Here is a 24,043-nt window from a genome sequence, read left to right as displayed (position 1 = left end):
ACAGAGGAGCCTGGTGGGCTACAGATAGGGTCACAAAGAGTCGGACAGGACTAAAATAACTTAGCATGCACAAAAGTGTATATAATTATGAATAAAACTTAGCTCTTTTAATATGGAGAAGACTCAATTCTCCCAAGTAATCAAAGACCCAAGAAAGACACAAAGCATAGGAGATTTTTATGGGATGCAAAACCTTTGCTTTCCAGGCAGATAACCCGAAATGTAAAGAAGAACTCTTCACAATCTCTTATCAAGAGCAGAACAATAGTCGAAGAAAATCTTGTTGTTTCTAACAAAGAGAAAACTAAACTCTGATTTTGCACCAGATTGCACTCGTACAGTTATCAGAAGCTGCTCTGTGACTTGAAAGTTGGAAGGCCAAGGGCATCTGAAGGACGATGAGAGCAGCTCAGAGACTGGCCAAGGGTATGATGTGCTGGGAAGGGCAGGGCCCTGGTGTCAGGGGCAGAGTCTGTCCCCCTACCTTAAGTTCAAGGGCACACCCCACCTGTGTCCTTGGGTCTCATTCTTGCAAAGTGGACACTATAAAGTGTTTCGCAAAACACGAAATGCCACAGAAACAAGAGTGAGGAGCAGATCGTGAGAGTGAACTGAATTCACGGATGCAGAGCTTTTACCATGGAGACTGGCAAGTACTGGATGAGCAGTGAGGAGAGAGCGCCACTCTCAGTGACAAACCCCATTGTTGCTCAGTGATGGACAACAGGCTCATCGTTACAACGCTGGGAGAAAGAACACACAAGGCCTGCTCAGGCTGCAAGAGCTGGAGACGCTTTGAGAGGAGGAACGGGACCTGCTGCTGCCCACCTCTCTCTGCCTGGCAAACTTTCATTTAGAATCTAAGCTCTGGCGGAAAATAAATGTTCATCTAGAATTATATGCCCAGTGCCATAAATACAGTTTAAGATTAAAACAAACAAACAAACAAAAACTGGGAGGTTTTACCACCCTAGAACTCACTAAAGCAAATTCTATAGAACAAACTTCCAGAAAAGGGAAGTTATCCTGTAGGAAGGGCTGACACTTAAGAAGGAATGATGAGCAAAGACACTGTTGAGCATACAGGGAAATGCAAACTAATATAGTCTGCCGGGGTCCAGCCTTGGCTGATCCAGGGAGTTCGAAGCGGGGACGGCGTCGGTGAGGATCAGGATACAATAGCTTCAATTAGATATTAATTAGAGATGTAAAGAGTAATAGAATGAGGATATTTCAGTAGGAAAATTCAGTGGAGAAAAGAGGCTGAGTAGCTTGGTTTACGCGGGAGACCAATAAAACTTCAAGACAAGAAGTTTGCACCACTTACGGAGGCCGCAGGCGTCCTTCCGTTCTCCTGAAGGAGAGGAGACACTGAGGCCTCCCCGGTCGGATCTTAGAAGCCCAGGCATAATTAGTAAGCATGGCGGGTTCCGCGCTCCAGATGGAGACTCAGCCAGAGTTTGAGAGAGAGAGCGACATGGGGAGACCAGGATTTCGAGGAACTGATCCCAATTCTTTATTTTCCATGGTCTACTTTTATACACTGAGATGTTACGCAAAAGTCCCGCGGGGTCAGCAGTCCTGACTTTTATCAAAGTCAGATGCTTCATACAAATGTATACAGAGGTCTTAGGGGTGTTACATCATCTTCTGGCCAGGGGGCCTGCTGACAATTTATGACCCTCTCCTTGTGACAGCGGTCAGTCAACCAGGACACTTATTTCTCCAGGGGTGATTATTCTTAAAACAGACGCCACCCAAATAAAGTTACATTCCTACAGGGTGAGGGTGTAGTGGGTTTTAGTTAAGGAAAGAATTTACTTAGCCTAAGGTCTAACGTGATTAATATCAAAGGTTAATACTTATTTCTTCTATATATTCATTAATGTGTGTAAGGGCAGGGAATGTGGAGACTTAGCAGCAAACACTGGCTCAACAAATGAAAAACCCTTCACCAATACAATTTCTAATCAGCCCATTATACTTATACTAATAGCTTTCTAACTTCTCTAAAGAACCTGTTTTTAGAAGGTTTAAAGCATCTTGTGCCTCTCACGGTTGGGAGGCTGTGAGCAATCACATGTGGCTGGACAAGCCTGTCAGGCAGGCTAGAGAACCTTCAGAGGAGTTTGTAGGTTAAAACACTCTTGTCACGCCCAAGAGTTTTTATTAACTGGAGCTCTAAGTTAACTCCTTCTCCAAAAGAGGTGGTGGGAAACAGCCCCCCGTAAAGTCAGAGGTGTAGGTGAGAGCACAAAGTAGCAAAGTAGGCAGGCTCAGGTTATGGGGGTAGATGCTCGAGGATTTCCAGGGGGACTCCTGAGGCTCGATCCCGCCTTTGCGTATGTCGAGCCTCCTTCCTCATGACCTTTGCCAGGGGCGGAGTGCCTCACTCTGGCCCCCAACAATCGTCCATGGAAAAAAAGTTTAATTTGGGAGATTAAATTGAGAACAGTTAATACAAAACAGCAACATATAAATTGGGAAGGATGTTCTTAAATTCTTATTATTCAAATGGAAAGTTTAAGACATTCATTAACTTAAGGTAAGTTAAAAGTCAAGGATCACCATTAAAGGAGTAGAAAAAGAATACGTAACATCTAAAATAGAGAGAAAATGGAGTATGAAAACAGGTATTCAGTTCAGCTCAGTTCAGTTGCTCAGTCGTGTCCGACTCTTTGTGACCCCATGAACAGCAGCACGCCAGGCCTCCCTGTCCATCACCAACTCCTGGAGTTTACTTAGAATCATGTGCATCAAGTCGGTGATGCCATCCAACCATCTCATCCTCTGTCATCCCCTTCTCCTCCTGCCCTCAATCTTTCCCAGCATCAGGGTCTTTTCCAATGAGTCAGCTCTTCGCATCAGGTGGCCAAAGTATTGGAGTTTCAGCTTCAACATCAGTCTTTCCAATGAATATTCAGGACTGAGTTCCTTCAGGATGGACTGGTTGGATCTCCTTGCAGTCCAAGGGACTCTCAAGAGTCTTCTCCAACACCACAATTCAAAAGCATCAATTCTTCGGCGCTCAGCTTTCTTTATAGTCCAACTCTCAAGATCTCAGGTGAATCCAGGCAGTGGTGCCAGAGGGCGGGGGAGGGCCCTGCCAGCCTCACACAGCAGGGGGCGTGGCTGCGGGGCCGGGACTCTCAGGGCCACCAGGCCCAGGGACCACACCTGCCCTGCTCCTCCCTGCCCCGTCCCAGGGATGGCCTCGCGCCCACCGGCGTCCTCTGGACTCCTGCCCCACCCCTGTGCATGGGTGAACCAGACCAGCAAGTGTGGTGGGTGTCCCTCTGGAGTGGGCCCCAACCTTCTGCCTTCCTGCCCAAGAACTTTGCTTTGGCGCTCTCGGAGTTGGGGCCATCTTTTCCAGGAGTGGGACTGAAGGAAGACATGTAAAAGTGGGTCTTGGTTGTGAAGGAGGCGGAGCAGTGATCGAACCCGGCGAGCTGCCCAGGCAAGGCTGGTCCCACGAGCGCCCTTCAGCAGGCCTTCCCGGGGCTCCTGTGACAGAGGGGACACAAACGACCTCCGGTCTCAGCAGCATGAGGCTCAAGTCCTCGTTCCTCGGTAGTGGGTCTGCAGGACCAGAGACCCCTCACAGGGAAAGAGACGTTACAACCGTGGTCGCAGGAAGGAACTTCCAACGAGCAATGTCAGCGTCACTTAGGAGGCCAAAGGTAACAGTCGTTTGCAAACCTTTCAACCATCTCGGTCTCTTCTGGACCCCAGGGCACTTCAGGAAATGATTCTGTAGAGTCAGAATCTCCCGGAGTGTCCTGGGGGTGTGATACCCACAAGTCAGGCATCGTCTTGTTTGGTAGAGTCTGTCTGTTTTACTAAATCCAAAAATAGGTAGCAAAGGCTGAGTGCAAAGGTGGAGAGCAATGCCCGTCAGTCCTAGGGATGGGGCTACAGATGGATGGATGGACAGCTGTGGTCCCCGGCCTCGGAGGCCCCCCAGCAACACACCTCAAGCTCCCCTAACCCCGAGGTGGGGGTGAGACTCGGGGGGTGTCCCGTGACCTCTGCGAACCCATGTACCCCTTCTCCTGCAGCCCAAGGAGCCGCTGTCCATGTAGTTTTCTGCTGAGGCCCCTGGACCACGCCCCCACCCCCCCCAGTCTCCCAGGCACAGTGAGATGCTCAGCAGAGTTCATAACCAGCTCTTAAGACACAGGGTTCTCAGCTCCTAGGAAATAAAGGAACTTCAGTGTGAGCACCATGAAGGAAAGCTGTTGAGAACAGGCCTGACGCATCTATGCTGGGGAGGGGCAGAGGAGAGGTGGAGACGAGAGGTGCTCGTCGCACCACCCCATCCCTACTCTAGCCGTCCAGGTGAGCGGCGCTTCCCAAGCCGTGGGTCAGACACAGTGAAACGTCACACCGTTATTCAGCTGCACCCAGAGTTTAAGAAGCAGGATGTTTGGGATTCCCTGGAGAATCCTGCCTTTGCCTGTGGTGCCCACGTCCAGACCCTTCCCCAGGAGGAGCTCGGGTCCTGGTGCAGAGTCCCATCCCGGCTTGGACGGCCATTGATGCAGTGGGCATGTTGCTGCCTCTTGGCCATGAAAGACTGTTCAGGAGAGATGCCAGCCATGGAGGCTCTGCGAACCCCCAGCTGGCTGTCCCTCTTCGGGGGCGCTGGACACTCGGCTCACCCAGACCGCAGAGGCCAGGGCTGTGAGCGGCTCACTGTCTGCACAGAACTCTCCCGCCTTGTGACTCACAATCCCGTCCAGTTCTCAGAGCTCGTCATCAACCTGCCCTCGCCTGGCCTGAGCAGGAGTGCCCCTCCCCGGCCTGCTGCCACCCCCGGGAGGACGGGAAGTGACTAGACTGCTCGAGATGAGCAGGTACGTGGCGATGCCCTAGAGACAGGCAGCTCTGTCTGGGGGCCGAGGGAGGGATGCCCAGTCCAGCTCTCTCTGGGGCAGAGGGAGGGCCATCTGGTCCAGCTCTCTCTGAGGCAGAGAGAGGGCTGTCAGTCCTGCTGGCCGGGCCCTCAGCACCATGATTCCTGGCTGGGAGGCAGCCCTGCTTCTCCTCTGCGTCCAGGCCCCTGCAGCCCATGCAGAGTGCAGCCCCAGGAAAGTTTGCTGGACGTGGGGAGGCCGTCTGCACCTCTGTCTGCCAGCCTCTCCAGGGCCCCACCACATCTCTTGCTTCTTTCCAGCCGCCTTTAGACAGGCGAGGCCTCAGGGAGTTGTCGGTCCAGTGGGCAGGCAGCAGGAAGATCGATGCCCAGGGTGGGGCGGTGGGACCACTTCACCCCCGAAGGCCGGCCCGTGCGTTGGTGGGGCTCAGGGAAGGCGGGGCTCGTCGGGGAGCTCAGGAGGGTATGAGCGGCCAATGATTTCCTGCCATTTTTATTTAGAACCCACACAATCATTTTCAGTAGCAATCTTTACACAATGTTCTCATTTAATCACCCCCAGTCTCTCTGTAGTCTCTCTACATCTTGCCAGCAAGTTTTTTTCCCCAAAGAGTTCAGAAGTTTCCAGGTCAGCAGCTGCCAGGGGCTCTGCAATTTACAAACAGGTCCTGCCTCTTACTGGAGCGAAAACAAGCATTACAACACACCTGCCCACGGTACCATTGAAAAGAGCCATTCCCTTTGCAACCAGAAGCCAACCAGGGAAGCATCTCAGGGTTCAGACACTCTCCAAGGGTAAGAAGCCGTGTGCTGCGATGGAACTGAGGAGGCCACGGAACTAGGTAAAATCAATGGAGGGTGGCGTTATTTAGTTTGGGGGCAAGATTCAAATTGTACGGATGTTTGTGCGCTGTGGAGCAGAGGCGTGCAGTCATCTTTGGAGATCTCCCCACGCGCCGTTGCCCGCCGCGGCCTGGCCTGCAGAGAAAACGCGCCATCAGCATCGCCACCCTTGCCTGCATCTGGGCTTCGGGAGCCCGTGGGCGCTGGGCCCTTGCTGTCCAGCTGTGGCGTCCGGCTCCTCGGCTCCTCGGCACTCTGCCTGCCTTGCCAGGGCCGCCTGCTCTCCTCCGCGGGGCTCGCCGAGCCGGTCTGTGAACGGCAGACCTGGGGCTGTGGGTTTCCACCCAGAGAAATCTGCCTGGGTTTGTATCCGGGGAGCTGAGCGGCTGTATCAGGGGCTTGCAGTTACTTGGCCAGCTTCATGGAGACGTGGGGGTGGGATCCTGGTGGGACACGTGCCCAGGCTTTCGGCCAGGCTCCCTGCTCTGTTTGGGGGATGACACGCACGTCTCCCCTGCCTTTTTCTGATTTCTCTCTTTGCCTAGTTGTCTATTTCCCGTTCCTCCTCTAGGACAGGGGCTCTCACCATGCCAGCAGTGCGGGGACCCGGCTCCTGGGGGGCACCTGGCGTGGGATGGGCACCCAGCAGGCATGTGGGAGATTGTGAAAGCAGTTCTCTGTCTAAGGCAGCAGAGGGCGCCTTGGGCGGGGAGAAAGGTTATGCCTTTGGGAAAGGAAAGGTGTGCATGCGTGTGTACATGGCGTGTGTGTGTGTGTGCGCGCGTGTGTACATGTTTGTGTGTGCATTAGTGTGCCCTGCTCCAGCAGCCCCCATCACAGTGCCCCCGCTGACCCATTCTGTTGCACGCCTGTCACGGCAGATGTGAGGCGTGTCAGAAGTGCTTGCCCTGCCCTGCCGGCCTCCTCCACTCTGGTTCCGAAACCGCCCTCCTCTGGATGACCTCCAACCCACAGTGTCTGGCTTCCGGGGGGACTTGAACTCAACTCCTCAGCTGGGACTCGAACCCACAATCTTCTAACTGAAGTCATACATTTTGTTTCAGGACTTGACGCTCAGGTTCTTTATGTCTCAGCCCAGAAGGAATTCAGCGAGAGGCAAAGTGATATGTGAGAAGTAGGTGTGTTAATATAGGACACTGGGAGGGGTACAAGCAGGCAGGTAAGGGGGCTCTGTCCGGAGAAATAAGTGGGCTACGCTTTTATAATGACAGGGAGAACGAGAGAGAAGGGAAAGGCCGTCTTCTCCCTCTTCCTTTGTGAAGATGGTGCAGGACGATGGGGCCTGAGAGGATGCTCTCATCGCAGGCCTTGGCTGAGCCCCGGGACGGGCTGCCATGAGGGTCCTTGGCTCCCAGCCGGGAAGAATTCAAGAGCGGGCCGCAGTAAAGGGAAAGCAGGTCACCGAGGGAGGGGCTCAGGCCATAGACAGAATGTGTTCCCTCTGACAAGGTGGGAGCGCCCGAGGTGTGGGGTGGTTCGATTCTACGAGCTGGGCAATTTCATAGGCTAATGACTGGGGGCTCTGCCCTCTGTTTTGGGGAAGGGGCCCCACTGCCCACTTTCTGACCTTTCATGATCAGCCCGGGAATGGGATGCTGCCTGTGGGTGTGTCATTTAGCTGATGTGTCAGAGAGAATGAATAGTGAGGCTCAAGGACCGCGGGAAGCTGAGTCTTCCGCCATCGCGGGCCCAGTCGGTCCCACCCGCTCACGCGGTGTCCTCGATGGCCGTGTCGGTCCTCTGAGGCCCCCTCTCCCTGCTGCCTCCGTCCAGCGTGGGGGTGGCCTCTCCAGTGCTGCAGGCCAGGGCCTCTGCAGTTCCCCTGGAAGGTTCTGGCTGTGCAGTCAGGCGGCCCAGATGGACCCGGTGGAAATCGATGCTAAGAATCCAGAGGGCAGAGGAGAGCCGGAATCTCGCGAGGGCGGGGCGCTGCTCCCATCGCGAGTGCTGTGAGGGCGAAAGCATTTGGGCTGTTTCTCGTCTTCTTCTGCCCCGTGTCAGCAGAGGCCCCGGCTTGGCAGAGGCGGGGCTGGACCCAGGAGAGGCCCCTGCCAGCCCCAGTGTCATCGTCCCCGTGGCCCAGACCATCTCAACGTGGGGCCAGCAGGAGGGCCTGCTGCTCTAAAGGTTTAGCTGCTTTGGAAAACGTGCTCTGAGAAGATGAAACCGTTTCCCTCAGACTGGGGCTTGAACCCGGCCAAACCCCACGGTCTTCCAACCAAGAGCACACGCCTGGTTTCAGGACTTGATGAAGCTCAGGTTCCTGATGTCTCATCTCAGAAAGAATTCCGTGGGAGACAGTGAGAGGCAAGAAGTGGGTTTATTCAGAGAGAAGCACACCGCACAGCCCAGAGAGTGGGCTGCCACAGAGGGCGAATGCAGCCTCGACACGAGGTGTGGTAGCTTGTATGGGCTGCATAACTTCGTAGGCTGATGGGTGGGAGGATTATTCCAATTATTCGGGGGAAGGGGTGGAAATTTCTAGGCATTGGGCCACTGCTCACGTTTTGGTTTTGATGGCCCACCTTGCAACCGTCATGGAACTTCTGAGTCATCTTGCTTGCTGAGGTGCTGAGAGAACCCCATGAACAGTAAAAAAAGTAAAAAAGATATGACACTGGAAGACGAGCCCCCCAGGTCAGCAGGCATCCAGTATGCTGCTGGGGAAGAGCTGAGGCCAATTACTAAGAACCCCAGAAAGAAGGAAGCGGCTGGGCCAATGGGGAAAACACTGCACTGTGGATGTGTCTGGTGGTGAAAGTAAAGCCCGATGGTGTAAAGAACAATGTTGCATGGGAACCTGGAACACTAGGAACCAGACGTGGCTCAAGCAGGAGATGGCGAGACTGGACATTGACATCTTGGGAATCAGTGAGCTGAAATGGACGGGAATGGGTGAATTTAACTCAGACGACCATTGTATCTACCACTGTGGGCAAGAATCCCTTAGAGGAAATGGAATAGCCCTCATAGTCAACAGAAGAGCCCGAAATGCAGTCCTTGGGCGCAACCTCAAAATGCCAGAACAATCTCCGTTCCTTTCCAAGGCAAACCGCTCGGTATCACAGCAATCCAAGTCCATGCCCCGACTAGTAATGCCAAAGAAGCTGAAGTTGAATGGTTCTATTGTGACCTACAAGACCTTCTAGAACTAACACCAAAAAAAAAAAAAAAAAAGTCCTTTTCATTGTAGGGGACTGGAATGCAAAAGAAGGACGTCAAGAGATTCCTGGAGTGACAGGCGAGAGTGGCCTTGGAGCACAGTGAGCGTAATATTGCTGACTCTGCCACCTTGGACCCATTTGAGTCTAATCAGTTCCTGTTGAGTCCCCGGGCCCTGTCATTATTTCAAAGGTTGTACCCCACCCCCTTCCCTCCTGTTTCAAAAACACTTTCTCAAGTTAGAGTTGTGCTAACATAAATTGCTTTTCTTTTTTCTTAAAAAAAAAGCACTAAGTACATTTATTTCCAAAGTGTAAGAATTTAACTTAGGCAATAATTTGTTTCAGGCCCTACATATACATTTTTAATTCTTTATGTAGATTAAAGTCTAATTAATGAATAGGACAAATGCAAATTTATTTGGTTCTGTTTTTATTAACAAAGATGTCAGATTTAAATGTCAAAAAAGTTGATATAAATTTCCTTACATAAACAAATCCTTTAAAAGAGCAAATCATTGATTAGACTTCCCTTGAATTCAGAGCAATGTTTAGCTTCTTAGCAGAAAGTCTGCTCATTTAAAATGTGATTCTTGGACTTCCTGGGTGACGCAATGGATAAGAATCCATCTGCCAACGCAGGGAACACAGGTTCCATCCCTGATCCGGGAGTATCCCTCACGCCTCGGAGCAACTAGGCCCGAGAGCCACAACTCCTGAGGGTGGCGCTGCAGCTGTGAGGCCCGAGCGCTCTAGAGCCCGTGTTCCCGTCAAGAGAAGCCACTGAGCGAGACGCTCAGACGCGGCTAAATGATAGCCCCCGCTCTCCACAACTAGAGAACGCAGCAACAAAGACCAAGCACAGCCAAAAGTAAATACATAAAATTTAAAATGTGGCTCTTTAGCTCTCAAGCCCTAGTTGCTTTTGGTGAACTTGGGCAGCAGAAGGTTTCCCAGGTGGCTCAGTGGTAAAGAACCTGCCTGCCAAGCAGGAGACGCGGAGACTGGGGTTCGATCCCCTGGAGTAGACAATGGCAACCCACTCCAGTATTCTTGCCTGGAGAATCCCATGGGCAGAGGGCCCTGGGGAGCTGCAGTCCCTGGGGTCGCACAGAGTTGGACGGGACAGAGCGCGCCCACACTGGCAGCCAAACAGTGACACCTAGTGACTGGTGGAATCACACCAGCGTCGGCCATCACCCAGTTCTCTAGAACATTCCATCACTTTTATATCTAGCAAGTGATCACGAACGTTTAAGCAGGTCTGCAAAATCATCCTTTTTCTGCACAGTGGCAATGCTCAGTCATGTCTGACTCTGTGTGACCCTATGGACTGTAGCCCGCCAGGCTTCTCTGCCCATGGGATTCTCCAAGCCAGAATTCTGGAGTCGGTTGCCATGCCCTCCTCCAGGAGATCGTCCCAACCCAGGGATCGAACCTGCATCTCCTGCATTGCTGGCAGATGCTTCACACCTGAGCCACTGGGGAAGCTAATCAAAGGGTCTGGTATTGATGTTAACACTGGGAGTGAAACGGTGGCTGATATCTTCTGAGTCACTTACACCGCATCTCTTTAGCCACTTGACGTTTGCCCCGTCCTGGGGTTCAGGTTCACGATTCTGCCAACACATCACTGTTGCTGCTGAAAGGTCGAGACAGCTTTCCTTTCAGTTCCGGAAATTCCCCTGCCCTGCCCGTCGCCACCACACGTCTGCAAGTAGGCATGAGTTGGTAGGGACACACCTCTGAGCCCGGGCCCCTCTGATCGTGGGGAAAGTGTCACATGACTGCCTTCCTCACAGTAACAGTTTGGAAGCCCTCCTGGCGGACGTCTCTTCTAAGAAGTATTTTGGGAGAGTGATGTCACCACGATGGTGACACAGGTCCTTCCTGACTTCGCTCCCTTCACAAGCAGGGCAACTGACCACCTTGGAGAGCGGGACAACACTGAGCAAGCCCTGGAAGTCTGCGCAGAGGCTACAGCGCCCTGACCCCAGGGACCGGGAGACCGTGCGCCGGGTAAGAAAGTGGCCACAGGCTCTCGCTCTGCCCCTCCCCCCGCTGGCACCACGTGAAGGGGCCCCTTCGAGCCTCCAGACCCCCGAGTGGGACAAGACCTGGGGTGGGGGCAGCCTCCCCCCACCCGCCCCCAGCACTGTGCGCCGCTTTGCTGGGTGTGGTTTCGCCTGATTTAGATCCTCAGACTGGAGTTTTGCTGACCTAAGAGCTGTTTGCCCAGGTCCAGGCAGGAGCTGAGTCACGGCCCCGCCCGCTAACAGGCAGCCGGCCAGCCCTGTCTGACCAGGAGGCTGGCAAGACTCCTGCAAGCTGTGCGCCCAGCTGCGCTCAAGCTGGGAGGCAGGCAGGCAGAGCAGGTGGCCCCCAGAGCAAAGCTGGGGACCAGTGTGGCCTGCCCCCTGCTGCCCATAGGCAGGGGACAAACTCGGGGCCAAGGTTGACGGCAGCTCCTTGCATCTCCAGGCTGGAGAGCCGACTAGGAAACTGAGGGTAGCCAGGAGCAGCCCCTCCCCTCCCGCCCAGGCAAGGGAGCTGGGCATACCCCCACCCACGTGCAGGGTGCCTCCCAGCCCCATCTGACTGGAGGACCAGCAAGGGCTCCTGGAAGTTGTGTGACCCAGCAGGCCTTGAGCTGAGAGGTGGGTGGGGCTGATGGTTTGCCAGTGACTGATCAGGAAGCTCGGGGTGCATGTCGGCTTCAGTTAAGAAAGCCCAGCCCTTTCCTGGCCTTAGAGCTGCTTTTCCAGCTGAGCCAGGGCAGGGACCCAGAGGCCTGCTCATCACTGAATACAGGCTTCAGCCTGAGCGACCAGAGACCCACCCAGAGCACCCGGGAGCCACAAAGCCCATTCAACAGCCCCACGTGCAGGGGTCTTGGACATAGAGCACAGCCTGTAGCTTCACCTGTCGGCAGACCAGAGAGCTCAGTGCATGCTCAGACCTGACTTGGGTCCCCAGGCTCACAGCAAGCATCATACTCAACGGTGAAAGGTTGAGAACTTCTCTAAGATTAGGAATAAGGCAAGCCTACTCTTCCCACTCCTATTCAACATAGTGTTAGGAGTCCTAGCAGATCAATCAGGCAAGAAAAAGAAGCAAAGTGCATCAGAATTGTAAAGGGGAAAGAAAAACTGTCCTTATTTATATTTGATTTTATGTAAAGAAAATTCTAATGACTCAACCAAAAAAAATTTAAGATTTCAGTAAAATTGCAGGATACAAACAAATAACATATAAAAATCAGCAGTGTTTCTATACACTGACAACAAATTTTCTGAAAGAGAAATAAAGAAATTGATCTCAAAATAGCATCAAAAACAAAATCATTGGAAACAAATTTTACTAAGAAAGCAAAGGATCTCTACTCTGAAATCTACAAGACATCAACGAGAGAAATTAAAGACACTAATAAATGGAAAGGTATTCTGTGTTCATGGATTAGAAGAATTAATTTTGTTAAAATAGCAATATTATCAAAATCTACCTATAGATTCAATGCAATCCCTATCAAGATTCCAATGACATTTGTTTTTTACAGAAGTAGAAAAAACACCTCTAAAATTTATGTGAAACCACAAAAGGCCTTGAAGAGCCTAAGAAATCCTGAGAAAGAAGAACAAAGCAAGGGGACTCACACGTCCTGATTTCAAGCTATACTACAAAGCTATAGTCATCAAAATAGTGTGGAGCCAACATAATAACAGACAATTAGACCAATAGAACAGACAGCCCAGAAATAAACCAAATCATATACGGCCAATATTTGACAAGGAACCAAGAATACTCAATAGATGGTGCTGGAATCATTAGATATTCCCAGGTAAAAGAATGACATAGGATCTATGTTTTACACCATTTCCCAAAATTAACTCAAGGGAGATTAAAAACTAATGGAAGTTCTGAAACTACAGAACTCCTAGAAGAAAACATGGGAAAATTCTCCCAGATGTGGATCTGGGCAATGATTTTTTGGATATGCCAAGGGAGGCACAGGCAGCAAAATAAAAATTAAGCGAGTGGGAGGACGTTAATCTAACAAGCTTCTGCACAGCAAAAGAAACCATCAACGAAGTGAAATGCCGACCAAGTGGGAGGACGTTAATCTAACAAGCTTCTGCACAGCAAAAGAAACCATCAACGAAGTGAAATGCCGGCCTACGTGATGGGAAAGTACATTTGCAAACCATATATCTGATAAAAGGCTAATATTCAAAATATATAAAGAACCCATATAAATTCAACAGTAGAAAATAAAATAACTCAATTAAAAAATGGGCAAAGGAACTGAGCATTACTCCAGAGAAGATACACGAAAAGTGTTCATCATCACTAGTGTTACGGAAATTCAAAACCACTGAAAGGTTGTTGCTGAACCATAAAAGACGCCGGGATTCTTGCCCTCTGGAGGAGAATTCAATCCGGGGCCAGAGACGAGGCTTGATCACTCAGAGCTTTTGTGTAATAGAGTTTTATTAAAGTATAAAAGAGATGGAGAAAGCTTCTGACACAGACATCAGAAGGGGGATGGAGAGTGCCCCCTAGCTAGTGTTAGCAACGGAGTTATATATCTTTTAATTAGTTATTACAATGAATCAAAAGAATGTCTGGAGGTTGTAAAGATTTTACTAGACCTACTCCCATAATTTACATTTTAAGATAACAGGTTTAGCCAGAAGGTGTTTTCCAGAAACTGTCCTCAAGCAGGATACATTATTGTTATATAATACTAAGGAATGTAGAGGGGGAAAAAAAAGGTTTTCCTTTCTTCCTCCTTGAGAATTCCAGACCCCTCTCTCCTTGGGGACCCCTGGACTTCTTATCCACCTGCCTAGGAATTGACTCTCTCCCCATGAAGCAATATCAGCTCACACCTGTTAGAACCACCATCACCATCAAGACAGGAGGTGGCAAACACCGGCAAGAACATGAGGAGGAGGGAAGCTTCGTGCACTGAGGGTTTTGAACTGGGGCAGCCACCATGGAACACAGAGCAGGTTCTCAGAAAATCATGAGCAGAGCTGCCCTTTGGTCCAGAGATTCCACTCCTGGGTATTTACACGAAGAAAATGAAAACACTGACTTAGAAAGATGCCTGCACCCTCAGGTGCCCAGCAGCGTGACTTACCAGAGCCAGGAAGTCAGGTACGTTTTTACCAACAGACAGACGAGTGAAGTTGTGGTATATATAATATGCATGTACATATATATACCTGGAGAAGGCAATGGCAACCCACTCCAGTATTCTTGCCTGGAGAATTCCACGGACAGAGGAGCCTGGTGGGCTACAGTCCATGCGGTCACAGAGTCGGACACGACTGAGTGACTAGCACAAACACACTACACATTTATATAACATATATACACGATTAATATAATGTCATACGCAACGTGAAAAGCAAGCAGATCCTACGGTTTGTGACAGTGTGGACGGACCTTGCCCTCAATTATGCTAAGTGAAGTCACGGAGAGAGGAAATACTGTATGAACTCACTTACATTGGGCTAAGTGAAGTCACGGAGAGAGGGAATACTGTATGAACTCACTTACATTGGGAATCTTTTTAGAAAAATTTAAAAACAAACTCATGAAAAAGAGGTCAGACTTATGATTACCCGAGGCAGAAGGTGGAGGGGGAAGGACTGGAGAAAGGTGGGCTAAAAGCTCAAGCTTCCATCTAGGAGATAAGTAAGTACTGTGATGTAACGTACATGATGACTCCAGTTTTCACTGCTACTTGATACACAGGAGTGTTATTAAGAGAATGAATCTTTAGGATCTCATTATGAGGAAACCTTTAATTTTTTTCATTTCTCTTTTCTTCTTATTGTATCCATATGAGAAGACAGGTGTTAGATGAACCTATTGTGACTATAATTTCACAATAGATGTAAATCAGACTGCACACCATCAGCTTAGACAGTGATGTGTGTCAATTATTTATCAATAAAACTGGAGGGGAAAAAAGAAACATTTTTGTCTTGCTAGAGAGCAAGGTTGATTGCAAACCATCTGTTTCATTTTAAAAATCCCTCTTAAGACAAAGGGGAAACACCAAGAGGGAGACTGAAAAAAAAAACCTGATAAAGCAATGATTTCAGTGATTGATTCCTGATTAGAAGAGGACAGTTAGGGGGCGGGGTGGAAGAGACCAGAAGCAGACCCCCGACGTGCCTCTGCACAGACTCACAGCTCCTCGGGAGACCCTGGTTGAGGGTGAAACGGCTGGATCGGCAGCTACTTGGAGGTGCGCATGGAGCCAGTTAGAAAGTCCAGAAGGTCATTCTGGTAACTTTGAACAGCGAGTAGCAGAAGAAAACCCTAGGAAGGTCTTCTGATATCAAAAGATAAGTCTTTCATGGCTAAAGACAGATCGGAATAGAAGTAAGCTAGAGTTGCTGACGAATAAAAAGGATGTCAGATAATCGATAATAAGATTGGTGTGAAAAGTCCATGTTTTGCTAGGTATGACATTTTAAAAGACTTATTGGAGTGTAGTTGCTTACGTCAGTTTCTACCACCCAGTGCAGTGAAGCAGCTATGCTGTGTTCAGTTGCCCAGTCGTGTCTGACCCTTGGCAACCTCATGGACTGCAGCGCGCCAGGCTTCCCTGTCCTTCACTTTGTTCCGAAGTTTGGGTAAACTCACGTTAACTGAGTCGGTGATGCCATCCAACCATCTCATCCTCTGCCGCCTGCTTCTCCTCCTGTCTTCCATCTTTCCCAGCATCCCAGGGTCTTTTCAAATGAGTCAGTTCTTCTCCTCAGGTGGCCAATGCATCGGAGCTTCAGCTCTGGCGTCAGTCTTTCCAATCAATATTCAGGACTGATCTCCTTTAGGACTGACTGGTTTGATCTCCTTGCAGACCAAGGGACTCTCAAGAGTCCTTGCCAGTACCACAATTCAAAAGCATCGATTCTTTGGTGTTCAGGCTTTTTTATGGTCCAAATCTCACATCCATGCATGACTACTGGAAAATTGACTATTAACATATAGCCCCTCTTTTGGGAATTTCCTTCTGATTTAGGTTACTGCAGAGCACTGTGTAGGAGAAGGCCATGGCACCCCACTCCAGTACTCTTGCCTGGAAAATCCCATGGATGGAGGACCTTGTGGGCTGCAGTCCATGGGGTCACTAGGAGTCAGACACAACTGAGCGACTTCACTTTCACTTTTCACTTTCATACATTGGAGAAGGAAATGGCAACCCACTCCAGTGTTCTTGCCTGAAGGATCCCAAGGACGGGGGAGCCTGGTGGGCTGCCGTCTGTGGGGTCACACAGAGTCGGACACGACTGAAGCGACTTAGCAGCAGGGCACTGTGTATGTTCCCTGAGCCATACAGTAGGTTCTCATCAGTTATCTATTTCATACGTAATGTCACTAGCTTATAGGTGCGACGTTTCTTGGAATATTGTCCCCGCCGATATCTTCAGTGAAAGTTGACATGTCATCTTAGCCAGTTAACATTCACTGGTGATCTGTGTCAAGGCTGCTCCAAGGGCTTTCCCAGTGATTAGCTTCTTGAACTTCTGCAACCCTCCTTTTTCAAGAGGAAACTGAGATTTGAGGAGTCAGTGATCCGTCTGAGATGGTCCGGCTGAGAAGTTACAGGATCAGGGTCAGACCCTCAGACCTCGCTCGTCTCTGTCGCCACCATCGCTTTTCGTAGACCTTGCTGCTCTCACGTCTTTGTGGGTGTGATAGTTCATGCTCAGTCAGTCCCCAGAACTCTCATTTTCTGCAAAATGTTATTTCCATAGGAATAAGTTAAGCTGCAAGGAGAAGAACTTCATCATGCTGTTCATGTGGTATGACTTGCTTCCCTGAACTGGGTCACCACCCCGGGTAACACTTACCTTCACTGTAAGGTTTGCCTTATTAATCCAAATTAGATTAAAATAACTGTCTGCACAGAGCTTTCAAAACAGTCTTCAAACTCCAAGTTTTACTAATAATTGAATAGAATGACACACAATCAGAAAGCAAGCGATTTTGCTTGCTTATTGGCTGTGAGATATGAGATAAGCTCTTTAAACTCTAGACTGACCCCGTTCTATACAATCACACTGGCCACATGTGGCCATTTAAATTTCTATTTTAATCAATTAAAATGAAATGCAACTATGGATTCACTTCCTCAGTTGCAATAACCATGTGACTTTCAAGCACATAAAACATGGCTAGTGCCACTGAGGGGAGAAGGCAATGGCACCCCACTCCAGTACTCTTGCCTGGAAAATCCCATGGACGGAGGAGCCTGGTGGGCTGCAGTCCATGAGGTTGCTAAGAGTCGGACACGACTGAGCGACTTCACTTTCACTTTTCACTTTCATGCATTGGAGAAGGAAATGGCAACCCACTCCAGTGTTCTTGCCTGGAGAATCCCAGGGAGGGGGAGTCTGGTGGGCTGCTGACTATGGGTCTCACAGAGTCGGACACGACTGAAGCGATGTAGCAGTGTCACTAAGGAAGTGTACTCACAGTTGCATTTAATCTTTTTTTTTTTTTTTTTTACCTGACCATGTTTCTCAGCAGTGGGCTCTCAAGACCTCCCTCATTTCTAAGGCAGGTCACCCGCCCCTTCACTGTGTGCCCGCCTGTTGCAGTGATTCCCGAGACCCCGCCTCATTTCCACACAGGAAAATGAGGGAAGTCTGCATTTAATCTTAATTGATTAAAATAGAAATTTAAATGGCTGCTACATTGGATGGTGCAGAAAGTTCTCTAAGACAGCACTGGTCTAAATCTGAAATTCAAACCCCTCAAAGTCTTCTGATGCTGTTCCCTGTCTGGTAATGGGTCTAAGATCTGATGATAATTATCACTGTACCGTAAGTAAGACAGCGTATAAAAGGCTTTGCAAGCTATAAAGTGTTATATAAATTCTGTTACCTTATTGCAGTGCTATAAAGTCATTTAGTCTTTGACATACTAATACTTTGGCCCTTGGGTCTTACAATCATGTCAGCTCTTTTTCAGAAGTTGAATTATGGATCTTGAAGCTGACATGTATACTTTGTTCTTTAAGATATTCACATATATCTAATTATGTAATGTAGGCAATTATACCATGTGATATGAAAATCATCACTTTCCCACATGGACATATCTACTGGAAATTAACAGAAAAAAGTTCTGGTGCACACAAGCTGATGAGAGTCCTAAGTGTTGCCTGGTTAGCAATACCAGTGCTGGGGTGCCTCGTGGAGTCCGCGGTTATCGAGCTCATCAGCTCTCAGCAGCCTGGGTGACTATCGCACGCCTCACTCGGACTCCAGGACAGAACGTGACTTCTGGGTACCGGCTGCTCTCCCTGAGCCGGGCTGGTGTCTTTCAGGGAACTGCAGAGCTGCTCGGGCGTGACGCTTTCGGCCGGCGCCATGGAAGGGAACCTGAAGAATGTGCTCGTGCTGTCCTTTGGGTTTCTGCTGCTCTTCACTGCCTACGGAGGGCTGCAGAGCCTGCAGGTAGGTGTGCGACGGCCGCCTGACCTCCCCTTCGGGACAGCGAGGAACGTGGGATGTCTGTCCAGGTCACCCCCCCGAGTCCTCTACACAGACGGTGGCTCTACACGCAGCCTCCGCTCCCAGTTCAGCGGGATTGCACAACTGCTGGTGTCTGACCCTTGGACGAGGAGAGCTGGACTCGGGTGAGGGCTTTGATAAGGTCTGCCTTACCTTTTGTGGGTGAGAGGAGACAAGACTAATCACTGTGAGTCTGTGGTCAGGGCAGTAATGCGAACTCATCGGAGGTCCACACGGATTCCTGCTTGATCTGCCCCGGGGTAGTTCCACTTTAAGTCTGACTTTTCACTGTGAATGAAGCCTCAAGGAACCGCCAGGGCTGGGCAGGAAGGGGCCGGTCATCGTGCCCCTGGCGCCGCCTCCAGCAGCTCTGTGCCTTGGGTGCTGCCCCCAGTGAAGCGTTTGTAAGGTTTCTGATGGCACGTAGCGTGGTCTCGCAAGGTCTGTCGGTCACGCACAAGGAGTAGGCAGCTCTGAGCGTGCGGTATTGAACCAGAATAGCACACGGAAGGGGCTCCGAATCGGAGGGTCAAGACAGGAGTAGAGATTCAAACCTGTTCTCATTGTTAAGGCGCAAACTCTGGACTTGTGGTTGATGAGGAAGCTCAAATTCAGCCCTGAACCCCAAGTTCCTGTTTCCTCATCTGGTCTCTATTCTGCTTAAGCTCGCAGAGAGTGAAATTTCAGCCCGGGTGATGCCCAGAGTCAAGTTGAAGGGGAGGCACAGTCCCTTTCTTGCCAGGATCATCCGTGACTTTGCAGACATTGCTCAGAGCTCTGGGATGTTGTAAAGTGCTAGCATGTATGAACTGCCTGCGTTTTTGTGCTGCACTGAGCCCGTGTCGGTTGTGGTGAGTGGCGTCTGGAAGGAGAGCTTAGCGAGAGTGTAGACCCATCGGTGCCACCATCTGCATAGGAGGAAGTCGCCCAGGCCACTCTCCTTGGGTGCTGGCATGGGCTGATGGGGTCAGAATTCTCAGGGAGCAGCTGTGGTCCCAGTGACAGCCGATTGGCCCCTGGACTTAGCAGCCAGGCAGAGAGGGGGACATGCCTCAGGGTGTGCCAGGACTCCTAGCTCTCGGGCTGGGACCGCGAGACTAGAGAATACACGCGATCTGAGGGCCTCCCCAGGAGCCTGTTGGAAAGGCCTCTGTGTGGGGAGAGCGCGCAGTTGAGGGGAGGCCACGCTGGCCTCCCCATCTTCCCCAGGGTGCCTGCTGGGGGCCCGCTGTCACTGGTGTGGCCTCCTCCTCCTCAGAAGACCAGAGATGTTGGAGAACCAGACCTCCGATGTGTCATGGGAGGAGCCCACCTACCCCCAACCCCGCCTGTCCCTGCTAATCGGGCCGTATCTCCTCACCCACTGATCCAGAGCATGCCGTGTCTGAACGCTTGCAGCCGGGCCTGGCTTAAGAAACAGCATGTAAGGACAGCAGGGATGTGGCCTTCGGGGTGGCTGACTCCCACGTTGGAGGGGTCTGCCTGCCTCCATCACTTCCTTCTGCTTTCATCTGCTTGGCGTCATTCTCGGGCCCCAGAGAGGTACCAGAGGCGGCCGTGAGCATGCTGGCGTCCCAGCCCTGGTCTGGATGTGGTCGTGTGCTTGCCGGGGTTCCCGACACAGGTCTGCACTGCCTCCCACATGAGCAGTCAGTCTCCTGTTTATCGTTCAGGTTGCAGTGTGAATGTCACCTTTCTCCTCCTCCTTCCCCGTGCCCGGGGTCCCATGTCTGGGAGAGGCAGCCCTGTGTGTGCACCCGGGGTCCTGCGGTCCACCCTGCACTGTGTGTGAATTCCATGAGGCCGGGCCCCCCCACCACTGTGCCACTGTGTCCCTGCCTCAGACAGCGCTCAGCACGCTTGATGGCCATTTGGGGAGTGAAGTCGTTGATATGTGCTCATCTGCTTAAGCCCCCTCTGGGGTGCTCCATGGGCTTACAGATCCACTCCAGGTCCCCAGGACGGGGTCTGGGTCTCCCGCGGGTCTAGTCGTCCAGCCACATCTCCCTGGAAGAGAGCTTAGTGGCTCTGGCTGAAGCATCTGACTCTTCTGGGGTCTCTCCTCTCAGGATGGGGCCTCTGCAACCCACCCCCTAAACATCCACCCCCCCACACCTCCTGACATTTCCCTGGTCACCCCCACGTCCTGCAGGTCTCACGCCTTCCAGAAAGTCTTCTGGCATGAGAGGGCCTGGCCTTCGTGTCCTCCTAGGAGCTTGGCCCCCGAGTCTCCCCGGCAGGGCTCACTGTCCCCTGCTGTGGCCTTTTGGGACGTCACTGACAGCTGACACCCATGCAGCTGTTGTCGTTTCCTTGAGCAGCCCTGGAGCCGCACATCAGTCGCCACGGTCCCCGCTTATGACTGATCAATCACCCGATCGACTTGCAGATCGAGCTGAGCGACCATTCTCGCTGTTGAGTACAGGTCACTCCCACGGGCTTTTTCTTGGGCATGTATGTTGCAAGTTGGTTCTCCTCACATTTGCAAAGACAGGCCTTTGAATACGGTCGCTCATTAAGAGAGAGGGATTTGCTTTTGAAAATCATTTCCCGTGTTGAATGTTGAGATCCAGCTTCCTTCCCAGAGGTGGGCAATGGAGTGCTATGGTCAATAACAGACATATTTGCTGATTGGCCGTGGGGCTGTGGGGGGGAAGGACATTCTAATGCAGAGCCCTGCTGCCAGCTTCTCATTCGCACACGAAGGGGAAAGCTCACCAGTCAGGAGGCGTCAGGCTCAAGTGTTAAGCAAGTAAGGGGCCCTCGCCGAGCCTGTTCTCTCTCTCCATGCTCCAGGAGACTAGTTATGAGCAGAAATTTCCAGGTAACCCTCACTTCACAGCAGACTATGCGACTTCTGACTTCCAACCAGATTTAGAATTTTAATGGGTTCTTATTTTCAGTGTCAGTTACTTGACCAACACGATTAAGTACCTACTGGGGGCAAGGCACTTGGGGAGATTCAGAAAAAGCTCACCCCGCCTTGAACTCAAGACCCTCGAAGACCCTTGACCTGCGCTTGGACAAAGGGCACCACCTGGACAGAGGCGGATGGTCAGAGGGCGGGGCGGCTACCCTGAGGAAAAGAGCCCGTCCTGGAGTGAGAGCTCAGCCTGCGGGCCTGCAGCCTGCGGGCCTGCAGTCTGCGGGGGCTTCAGAGGCCTGTGGGTGGGTGGGGCCTCTGCCGTCTGTCTCTCGGGGGACCTGGTGGGAAGGAAGGTGAGCAGGGCTGCTGTTCACGTCCCGGTTTAGGGTTGTCTGGACTCGTTAGCCAGGTGTGCGACTCACACGGTGCGCGTGTTTCCCGAGGAGGCAGGGCCACTGACACTCCGGCGGGGGCCGGAGGAGAAGGAACCCGGGGGCTCTCAGCTCAGTGTCTGCCCGCTGCTGACACTCAGGCCGAGGCAGTTTCCTGAGTCTGGGGCTCTGGCTTCTGCGGGGGTGGGACCCTGTCGAGGTCACGTTTCTCCTCTGCTGTCTGGTCAGTGGCCTGGAGCCCAGCAGGCGTCCCTCCATGAATGACCGCAGGGTCGGGCTGAGTAGGACATGGAGGAGGAGGAAACAGGGCCGGGAGGACCCTCGAGAGGGATGGTCTGGCTGCCGGGGGAGCCCTTGTCTTCTTCCCCCCTCCTCCCCTCCTCTCTCCCCTCCCCCTCCTTTTCCTCCCTCCTCCTTCCCTCCTCCCCAGCCCCTCCCCCTCCTCCCATTCCCCATCCCTCCCTCTCCTCCCCCACCTCCTCCCCACCTCCTCCCCCTCCTCCCCACCTCCTCCCCCTCCTCCCATTCCCCATCCCCCCCCTCTTCTCTCCCCTCCTCCCATTCCCCATCCCTCCCTCTCCTCCCCCTCCTCCTCCCCACCTCCTCCCCCTCTTCCCCACAGCCTCCCCCTCCTCGCATTCCCCATCCTCCCTCTCCCCTCCTCCTCCTTTTTTCTCCCTCTTCCCCTCCCCCTCCCCTTCTCCCCTCCTTTCCTTTTATAAGTGAAATAAATAGAAGAAGCAATCGGGCTGGTTCTTCTTTCACAGCAAAAACCAAACGTCACCCCTGCCATGGCCCTTGCCAAGTGGGTCTGGTACCTATCTGACCTTTCGGCCCCTTCACACTCAGCTCGCTAGGCACTCAAGTGAAAAACGACAGCACTGAGAAGCCTGCATCTGTGTCCACACAACTTCTGACCGGAGCTCCTAGCTCAGACGCGATGCTCATCTCCCGAGTAGCCTGGGGCCACCAGGGCTGCCGGCGCCTGGACGCCCTCTCCCCTCTCACCAGGGGGCGGGGTTGGGGGTCGGGGTGTGGGGGAAGTGCTGTGGAAGCCTAGGCCCCACCCCGGCCGGGTGGGGGGTCGGGGGTGGGGGAGTGGGGGGTCGGGGGTGGGAGGTGCTGCGGAAGCCTAAGGCCCCCTACCCCGGCCGCCCCGCGGTCTCTGGGCTGCCAGTCCCTAACCCACTGCCATCTCCTCTGCCCCCGCCCCTCGGCTGGAGGAGAGGAAGCCAGCCGCTGGGCCTCGGGGGTGGGGGGCGGCCCCGAGTGCCTGGCCCCGGCCTCGGACGCTGACGGCCGGTCGTGTCCCGCAGAGCAGCCTGTACAGCGAGGAGGGCCTGGGCGTGGCAGCGCTCAGCACGCTCTACGGCGGCATGCTGCTGTCCTCCATGTTCCTGCCGCCCGTCCTCATCGGGAAGCTCGGCTGCAAGTGGACCCTCGTGCTCGCCATGTGCTGCTACGTGGCCTTCTCGCTGGGCAACTTCTACGCCAGCTGGTACGCCCGCTCCCAGCCACTGCCCGCACCCTGCCCCGCGCCTGGGGCAGGCCGTGGCCGCGTCCCCTGCTTTCCCCTCTGCTAGGCCGTGCTCCCCTGACCGCCACCCCCCTCCCCGCCTGATCTCTCCTCGGGCCCCCAGCTTCCCTCCTGGGCCAGGGACGGCACTTTCATGGCCCCAGCAACAAGGGGGAGAAGCTGCCTAAGCTGTGGAGGGTGAATTTTAGGGAGACCGAGCAGAGTGTGACCTGGGCCAGACCTCACACGCTCACCCCATCACAGAGAGTGCATGTGACAGGGCTGGAGCCGGTGTCCCGAGCTGCACCTGAGCTCTGCCTGCTCCAGGATGGACAGGGACCCTCAAGGGACCCTTTTCCCAGGGGCACGCTGCTCAAGCGTCTCCTAGAGGGACACCCCTTGTCATCCAGGATGTACTCATGTGCTGTGACGTCATGTCCCACTCTTTGAGACCCTGTGGACTGCACCCCACCAGGCTCCTCTGTCCGTGGGATTCTCCAGGCAAGAATACTGAAGTAGGTTGTCATTGCCTACTCCAGGGGGTCTTCCCAACCCAGGGATCAGACCCACTTCTCCTGCACTGCAGGTAGAGTCTTTACCGCTGAGCCGTCAGAGAAGCACATGGATATGATGGCTTCACATTATTCCTTCTCTTGTTACCAGAGTTCTCAGACGGGATCCTTACTGCAGAGAGTGACAGACAGGGAGGTGGGTGGATAGATGGATAATAAACCAGGTTTAATCTTCTGCCATTAGAATATCTAGAACCCGCCCAGTATTATCTGTGGTCCCAGCTCGCTGTAGCTGCATCCAAGCACAAAAA

General features: G+C 52.3%; 1 protein-coding gene and 1 long non-coding RNA gene across 8 annotated transcripts in view; one reads left to right on the top strand and one right to left on the bottom strand.

The window, feature by feature from the left end:
• Positions 1-4,752: 4,752 nt before the first annotated feature.
• The window catches only part of UNC93A (unc-93 homolog A), a 34,964-nt gene continuing 15,673 nt past the window's right edge, over positions 4,753-24,043 (top strand). For 2 of the 7 annotated variants that reach the window (XM_061428551.1, XM_061428558.1), the window contains exons 1-5: positions 4,753-4,859; positions 5,545-5,721; positions 18,260-18,389; positions 23,026-23,202; positions 23,631-23,806. In XM_061428551.1, the coding sequence (XP_061284535.1) occupies positions 18,303-18,389; positions 23,026-23,202; positions 23,631-23,806 (440 nt within the window). In that variant the 5' untranslated portion in view covers positions 4,753-4,859; positions 5,545-5,721; positions 18,260-18,302. Of the gene's footprint in view, positions 4,860-5,544; positions 5,722-10,154; positions 10,924-18,259; positions 18,390-23,020; positions 23,203-23,630; positions 23,807-24,043 lie in introns of those variants that run through there. The other 5 variants (XM_061428554.1, XM_061428553.1, XM_061428557.1 and 2 more) reach the window with 5 other exon arrangements.
• Positions 13,375-17,392, bottom strand: LOC133254309 (uncharacterized). The gene is made up of 2 exons (XR_009738644.1): positions 14,414-17,392; positions 13,375-14,361 (listed from the first exon to the last, which is right to left on the bottom strand). It is a non-coding gene; the product is annotated as an uncharacterized LOC133254309 (long non-coding RNA).

This window comes from Bos javanicus, chromosome 9, assembly GCF_032452875.1.
Source record: "Bos javanicus breed banteng chromosome 9, ARS-OSU_banteng_1.0, whole genome shotgun sequence".
NCBI lineage: Eukaryota > Metazoa > Chordata > Mammalia > Artiodactyla > Bovidae > Bos > Bos javanicus.
Note: the sequence above shows the minus strand (reverse complement) of the source record. Positions and strands in the feature narration are given on the sequence as shown.